Raw genomic sequence first — 8171 nt, 5'->3', positions numbered from 1 at the left:
GCATGAAAGGGAGTGTGAGCCACTGAGAAGAGTCTTCTAACATGCTTCTTTCCTGCTTATTGGAGCCAATCCAAGTGAAAGGAGGCCAGTCAGCCACTGAGAAGACTCTTCTCAGTGCTAACACTCTTTCATGCTAACAACCATCATTGGTTCCTAGGCATTAACAAAGTTCTCATTCTCAACCCCACAGGAAAAAAAGTGGGGAGGGGGCATGGCTGTGATCAACATGAAGGGACCCTGCACTTCTGAATTTGCCACTACGCTACTGTCCACAGATGCATCTTGGTGTGAGACTTACACAGAAGAGAGAACTGAGAACGCAGAGGAGGAGCTGACGTCCCTCCTGGGTTGGCCTGTAGCCGTCCTGAAGAGAGATTGTACTAGCTGGTGATTTGGCCTTTTCCTGACATGTACAGCTACCCTGGGCCCCCTGGCAAAGGTTACCTTTTGCCCACAGGTGCCTCCGCTGTGGTGCTCTCTGGGACGTCTATTTCTGTTCTATGCATGTGAACCTGTTGGGGGGGCGCTAGAGGGTCGTGCATATGTCCGGTAGGAGTGGGTCAAAAGGGTTAAATTCAAGAACCTTCAGATTTTAATGTCAAAGGAGCTGAGCCAATTATTATAGTCACTGTGCATATCTAGGCCAAATGCAAATACCTACAGAGTTTGCTCAAAGATCTTTACCCTCCAAGGACTTTTGTGCCTTTTCTGCAGACTCTTCTAAAAAGAAAATATCCGACATGAAGTTCTAGAAGATTCACATGTCACCTTTGAAGAATCTTGGTACGTCACTCCAAGCCCGGATTTCCTGTTCAACAGTGACCAGTTCAATTTTTGTATATTTTCAGCATCCCTTGGAAACTCAAAAAGCTGGATTTAAAGCCTCTGGTGTGCATGGCTTTTTGTGGGGCATTCTCTCTGTACACTCCCCACAGACACACACTGTGAGCTGAGGAATTGAGAAGCAGTTCTGCTGTCACATGCACACCCTCAGTGCAGCCCCTTGTGGGAGTTCCCTGATCTCTATGCCAGAAGGGATCACATTTTGCCACAGCAATTCTCTTCCAAGCCAAGAAAATCTCCCTAATCTTAATGGGAGGGAAATTGGAGGTTTCAGCCTGCACTCTTCTCCCCCTTAGCTCCACACTTAACTTGGAGATCAAGCAGAGCAAAGGGAGAGGGAGAGGCAGAAGTTAACCTGGCCTGCAACCTACTTTAGGATGCCAGTTGGGTAAGGCCTCACAGTTGCACTGTTGTGATGATCAAGTCAAGGCTAGAGACCATTCTTCATTCATACATGTTCTGAAGGTGGGAAATGAAGGAAGAACTTCCACCTCCTTACAGAAGTTCACGTGAAGAACCAAACGCTTCCATCTCCATCCATGGACATCGCAACCTCCTCAAGTGAGGGCTGCCTCTTAAAATGCCTCAATTCAGATTGTGGGACCCTGATTCTGCCCCTATAGCAGTGACTGTATCTTGGGGTACTTTGCTGTGCCCCCCAGTTTCATCTTTGCAGAAAAGCATTGGGTATCAGACAAAAGGCTGTTGGTGACCCCACAGTGGAGCTGGCGATCCGCCTCCATAACAGAACCTTCTTAACTTGGCAACTTTAGAACTGAGCTGACTGTTGCATCACCTATTGTTCTGAAGTAGGACAGGGGTTCTCTTGGATCCAAGGTGGCTGAACCTCTCTTTGCAAGAAGCCACTTTGCACCCGTATTTCTGAGCTTGGGCAAGCACAGAACGATGGTCACAATTGAGTCGGAATCGGACTTCTACGACGTTTTTGAGATCCTGGGAAAGGGCACATTTGGGGAAGTGGTGAAAAGCTGGAAGCGTAGCACAGGGGAGATGGTGGCCATAAAAATCCTGAAGAATGACTCCTACCGGAGCAGGATCATCAAGAACGAGCTGAAGCTGCTACAGACCATGTCAGAAGTGGACTCAGAGGAGTCTCACATTGTCCAGTTCCACGAGTTCTTCCATGATGAGTTGAAGTTCTACCTGGTGTTTGAGTTGTTGGAGCAAAACCTCTTTGACTTCCAAAAAGAGCACAACTTCTCCCCTTTGCCGGTCCGGCACATTCGCACAGTGACCATGCAAGTGCTGAGAGCCCTGGCCAAGCTGAAAGAGCTTTCCATCATCCATGCAGACCTGAAGCCTGAGAACATCATGCTGGTTGACCAGGTGAGATACCCTTTCCAAGTCAAGGTGATTGACTTTGGTTCAGCCAGCATCTTCAACGAAGTGCGCTATGTCAAAGAGCCTTACATCCAGTCCCGATTCTACCGGGCGCCAGAGATATTGCTGGGCCTGCCATTCTGCGAGAAGGTGGACGTGTGGTCCTTGGGCTGTGTGATGGCAGAGCTACACCTCGGCTGGCCACTCTACCCTGGGAACAATGAGTATGACCAAATCCGGTACATCTGTGAGACTCAAGGGATGCCCAGGCCCACCCTCCTCAATGCAGCAAGGAAAGCCCACCTCTTTTTCAAAAGGAGTCAGCACCCAGAGGTGGTGAATTCCTGGCAGTTGAAAACCCCAGCAGAGTACCTGGCAGACACCAAGGTGAAGTCCGTGGAGAGGAGGAAATACGTGCTCAAGTCCCTGGATCAGATGGAGGCAGTGAATGTCCACAAGATGATCTACCCGGACACTGAGGCCCTGGCTGAATACTTTGACCTCAGGAGCATGGTGGAACTCATCAAGAGGATGCTGACCTGGGACTCCCATGAGCGCATCACCCCCAGTGCAGCCCTGAAGCACCCCTATGTTTCCATGCAGCCACTCAAGCAGAACTATGACCTCACCCAGTATTACCAGTTCTGCCTACGGAGCCTCCACGAGTCGCTGCCCAACCACAGCAAGGCCACAGAGGAAGACACACAGCTCTACAGTGCCATGGAAGAGGAGCACTTTTACTCCGCTCAGGAGCCGTTCAAGGAGGAGACCGCGCACGGCATCCAGAGGACCACCAGCCAAATGGACGATCTCAGCATTGCTGAGGCAAGCCGGGAGGTGCCTCTGAAAGTGTGGGGCGAAGGGTCCAGTGGAGGGCTTTACGAGCCTCTCCCTGGGCCTGTAGAGGCGGCAGTGTCTGGTCGGCGCAAGCCCATCCTCCAGAACCTCCGGTTGCGGCAGGAGCAGGGTCAGCAGGAGCCTATCCCAGCCTACTACAGGAACCGGCACAGCAGTCCCAAGCACCGCAAGGCCTCCCACCATGCTAAATCCGACCCTACCTTTGAAAACCTGATCCTGCTGGGGCAATATTCTCCTGAAGACACACCGGCTTGGGAGAAGGAAAGCAACACCAGCACGGCTTCTCTGCCAGAATCCAACATGAGGGAGGATCCCAACTACCCAAAGGGCCTGCTGCTTTCGCCCACCACTCAGGTAACAGGGATGGTTTGCTGAATGCCTTTGGCAAGAAGGGGCCGTGGGCTGACTCTCTTCCCCACACGAGGCAGGAGCGACGAGCACAGCATTTCTGGCAAAGAAGGGTGGTGGTGGCTGGCTCTTGTGTGAAGAGTCATTCCAAGACATCCCAGACATGGGTTGGGATTGTGGCTACCACCACACCTCCTTCTGGGAAGCTTTCTAAGTGGGTTCAGCCTTGAGGGGGTGCACATGAGTGTTTTGCCATGGGTGAATGGAGCACCCAGCCTAGAGCTTGAGTGACTGGCCTGGAGAGGCAAGGATCTACAATGATCCAAACAGCACTGAAAGGAAAGGTCTCCTGGAAATCCCAGCAATGCTGTCACTGTCAGCGTTGTTCTTCCTTTGCCCCCAGCAAAGCTCAGCTGGCAGCCTGTTCTTAGTCTAATACCAACCTCTTTTGCCCACTAGACTACACTCAGCATTTGCTTTGTTGCCTTTTAAACAGTCCTCCAGTTGCTTCAGAGAAAACCATGTAGCAGGCAGCAAATGAAACAGGGAGACCTCTCTTTTGTTGTGCTTTGCTTCGAGATTTCCCCCATCTTTTTCCTTGTCCTGTTCCCCCCTCTCCCCCAAAATGTGTGTTGATCTGCCTGCTTTTCTAGCTGTTGAAAGAATTTGTCGAGCCTTTTAAGAAATGGCCTCTGTGCCGCTCTAGATCTTTTCCCACTTCCTAATAGGCTTAAGTTAGTACCCAAAATTAAGAAAGAGGAGGGTGAAGGGAGACCCTAGAAATGTGACAGAAAAGCACAGCTAAGGCCAGAATTCTTTAAAGGTGCAGAGAAGCATATGAAGTTGAAGAACAGAGGTGTAGTCATGTGGGGTCTTGGGGGATCTTAGACCCTTTCCTTTTTTGGGAGCAGGGTCTCTATGGCTCCAGCATCCTACAAGCCAAACAGCATCAAAAGGGAGTGTGTTGCCACCAAGAAGAGTCTCCTAACCTACTTCCTTGTCCTTTCCTGCTGATTGGAGTCAACCAGAGTGAAAGGAGATGAATCAAACACTGAGAAGACTCTTCTCAGTGCTAACACTCTCCTCTTTCATGCTTATTGGTTCCTAGGCATTCACAACGACCTCATTTTCAATCCTGCAGCAAAAGAGTGGGGAGGGAGCATGGCTAACTTGAAGGGACCCTGCACTTCTGGATTTGCCACTACACTACTGTTGAAGAACAGTCAGCTTGGTCTCTACAAAGGGCAATTGCAGTCTGAATCCTTCAGTGGTGTGGCAGAGAAGACAGAGCAATGGCAATAGGGAGTTCTGCATTTTCAGAGGCTTGTTGTCTAGAGGGGGGAGGGGGAGGCAAGATAATTTTGTATCTCTGAAGAAATCTCAATGAAAATGCCAGTTTTGTGCTGCAGCAGGGAAAAAGGCAAAGCCAGTCTCTGGAAAGAGATCCTCATTAAAGCAAGTATCCTTATACTGTGGGCTGCACCTTTGGTGCACAGACATTTAGAAACTAACTGCAGTGCTGGTAGTCCCTCTTCCAAATGGATATAGCACAGCTGAAGAAAGGTACCAACAAGGACAACTAAAGATGATGTGGGGGCATGAGCTCACGTTCCTTATAAAAATAGACTAACAGGTGTGATAAGATGTGTATGTGGGGGGGGAGTCTCTAATGAGAGACATAAGAGAGATTCTGAAATCGCGACTGGAGCAGAGAATGTGTGTGTTGGGAAAGGCACCCTCCAAAATAGACTCATCCAAAGAAACAAGCAAACCGCAGCCTTTCTTTCCCCCAGAAACATGGCCCTCCTCCTCCCCTTCCCATCTTATGCCAAAATCTGGGTGTTATCTTATTGCTCACCTTGACAAAATGCTTGGATAGAGCCATGAAGGAGCCCCGGTGAGCAGTGACTTGTCTCCCTTTTGATCTTGAGCTGATCTGGTCAAAATGTTCACACATTTGGGTGAGGGTGATGTGGGGACATACTATGCATATGCTGGACTACAGTGCATGCCGACAGTGCATGCTGTGGTGCTCACAGCCTAATGGGTGAAATTGTCCACCACACCTTGGGAAGGGAAGGTTTCCTTTGGTCTAATAGGACTAAGACAGCAAGCAGTTCAAAAGAGCAGGTAACCCCCAGCCCCCCAGGAAATACTGCAGAGAAAGTGGATCCAGCGTCAGAGCAGATACATTCATATCCGCCCCACCTCCTTTACCCTGGTCCCCAGCTTCTGGTAGGTCTTCCACCACTTCCATTCAATGCACAGGGATGGTATGTCTCCACGAGGAGGCTTACCTCTATGCAAACGCCAGTGAGAAAATCTCTCTGTGCTGCTGAACATGATGCTCCTGTCAAGTGGGCCCCTGCAAAGGTACCCAAGGCTGAGGCAAGCACTTGGGTATACACCACAGCAGAGTCTGGTGACACCTTAAAAAGAGTAGCAAATGTATCTTGGCACACTCTGTAAGGGCTGGTGTGGTGTGGTGTGTAGTGGGGTCCTTGTTAGAGCAGGGCTGGGCGATCTGGATTCAAATCATCCCCTCCCCTCACTGCCACCATGGAACATCCCAGACGACCTTGGAGCAATTGCTTTCCCTCCGTTGACAAGGTTGTTGTGTACATTAAATGTGGACGGGAGAAGCGACTCACAGGGCTGCCTCAAGACATTTTGCTGCCCAAAGTGACCGTGCAGCAGAAGATGATATATGCAAGCCTCCGAGGTCCTAAGATGCCCCCCCCCAGCATTACTAGTCTTACAAGGGACCCTGACTGACTTCCCCTAAAAAATCGAGATGATTCTTTCCAGTTGCACAGAGCTGCCTCACTGGTGCCCCTAAACAATTGTCCTCCCCACCCCGCCCGTGATCACTTGGGTTGTTTGTGCTGCTGGGCCTGTCTTGGCATGCAATGTGAACATGGAGCCTGTGGGGACCAGGAGTTGAGTGAAAGCAGGACCAGTAACAATGCTGTCTTTCTCTTTGGCAGAGAGCGCAGACTGAGGTGTTTGAGCCAGCCACACAGCCGCCCGGGCCCAACTCCTGGCTGACTAATGACAACTGGCTGGCAGAGCACGGCATGGAAAGGGCCCCCCTCAAGGCAGTGCTGCAGGCTTCCCGGAACCGCCACCAGCTACAGCCTTACCTGCAACACATTGCCAGCCACCACTGACCTGTGGGCCCTCCCCCAGGAAGAGGGCAGGCGCAGCGGAGAGGTTGCCCCACCTAGGAGCCCTTGAACAGATTCCTTTGTAGCCATTAAATATATAGACTGTTCCTCGCTGCCAAAAGCTGCTTGCTTAATAAAAGCCACCTTACTATTACTGAGCTGTACAGAGCCCTGATGGCAGTGCTAAGGGACCCAGCTGGATGGGGCAATAGAGCCATGGGGGTCCCTCTGATCCAGGGCAAAAGCTTGCTGCCCTGCTCAGGGGCAGAGCATGCCACAGGCTGGCCAGCCTTATTCCTCCAGTGAAGCAGGATGCACCCAGTAGTACACCCTCTACTGCATCAATAATAAACTCTTTATCGATTCCAGAATGCTTTTACGGCATGTTTGTCTAGGGACCAGTCCACACATCACCCAGACCTGTGTGTGGCTCCCCCTCCCCTTCCCAAGCTTTACATCTTGGGGGGGGGGCTGCTGCTACGGATGGGTTCGTGGCACTCTTCTGCCATCTCACTGGGCCGTGGAAGGTGTGTCCAAGTGGGCAGATTTAAATCTGCATCTGCTTGGTAGGTCGGCCACCTTCTTCCACAGGCAGTTGGTGGCCCGTAACAGAATGGCCTAGGCAGCCCAAGCCCTTGTCTCTGCCACTAGGGCTAGCTGACTAACTGCTGCACACCTCCAGTTCAGGCCAGCACATTTGCTTATGGTAGTGCGTGTATGTGTGGATAGGCAGCCATAGAATTATTAAGAAGCATAATGGTCAGGGAGGAGGTGTTGCAGGCCCTGAAAGTGGCAGGCATCTCCCCTCCAGGGCTCACGGAGTCACTGAATAATGCCACCAGTGGTGCCTGCACCGGGAACAGCTGGAAGGTGGGTGGGAACAGCATCTCTCCTGCAGAAGGGCCATTATTTGCTACTGCTCTGAAAGTTGGAAACTGGCCTGAAAGACTCTCTCTTGCTGCTGGCCCTTGAGGACATCCAAGGGAAAACTCAATGAGACACAGTTAGCTAACCTTGTAAGCAGCCACTCACCTGGTCGCCTGTGAAGAACAGAAGCCCTCTAGGTGAACAGGGCAGGAAGCTTCTGGAAGAAAGTAGTTTTGGTCTTTTATGTGTGTGGAAAGGAAATCCCACTTTCTTACACAAGGTGCACTTGCTGCCACACCTAAGCCACTTCCAAATGATCCTGATTTGTTTGCACAAAGTTTTTAGGGAAGTTAGACAATGTCAGCTATTTACTGAGTATTCTGATTTATTTGTGGGGAGTTTATGCAATGTTAGGCCAAGTGCATTTTCCTGCCACTTGGGTGTGGGTGGGGGAATGGGCTTGTTGCACAAGAATGCCAAGTCAGCTTTGATTGCCCAAGTTGGAGCTGCTGGTATATGACTGAATCCAACCCCAAAACAGTGACAGTTTGGAAGCACCCCTAAGGTGAGTCCTCCGCTCAGTGGTAAAGCAAGTGCTTGGCTTGCAGAAGGGCTCAGATTTGATCTTGGCACCTCTAGTTGAAAGGATCAGGACAGGGGGCGGGGAAAGTCTCTCTCCAAGGAAAGCTGCTGCCAGTCAGTGCAAGCAGCACGAGGCGAGACAGATGGGGGCAAGCAGCAGCAGAA

At 50.9% G+C, this 8171-nt stretch overlaps 1 protein-coding gene across 1 annotated transcript; it reads left to right on the top strand.

Annotated features, from left to right (window-relative positions):
- Window positions 1-1506: 1506 nt before the first annotated feature.
- HIPK4 (homeodomain interacting protein kinase 4) lies at window positions 1507-6884 on the top strand. Its single transcript, XM_061597850.1, has 2 exons — window positions 1507-3396; window positions 6378-6884. The coding sequence occupies exons 1-2, from the start codon at window positions 1750-1752 to the stop codon at window positions 6558-6560; spliced, it is 1830 nt and encodes a 609-aa protein (XP_061453834.1). The 5' UTR covers window positions 1507-1749; the 3' UTR covers window positions 6561-6884.
- Window positions 6885-8171: the final 1287 nt, after the last annotated feature.

Source organism: Rhineura floridana, chromosome 15, assembly GCF_030035675.1.
Source record: "Rhineura floridana isolate rRhiFlo1 chromosome 15, rRhiFlo1.hap2, whole genome shotgun sequence".
In the NCBI taxonomy this organism is placed as follows: domain Eukaryota; kingdom Metazoa; phylum Chordata; class Lepidosauria; order Squamata; family Rhineuridae; genus Rhineura; species Rhineura floridana.
Note: the sequence above shows the minus strand (reverse complement) of the source record. Positions and strands in the feature narration are given on the sequence as shown.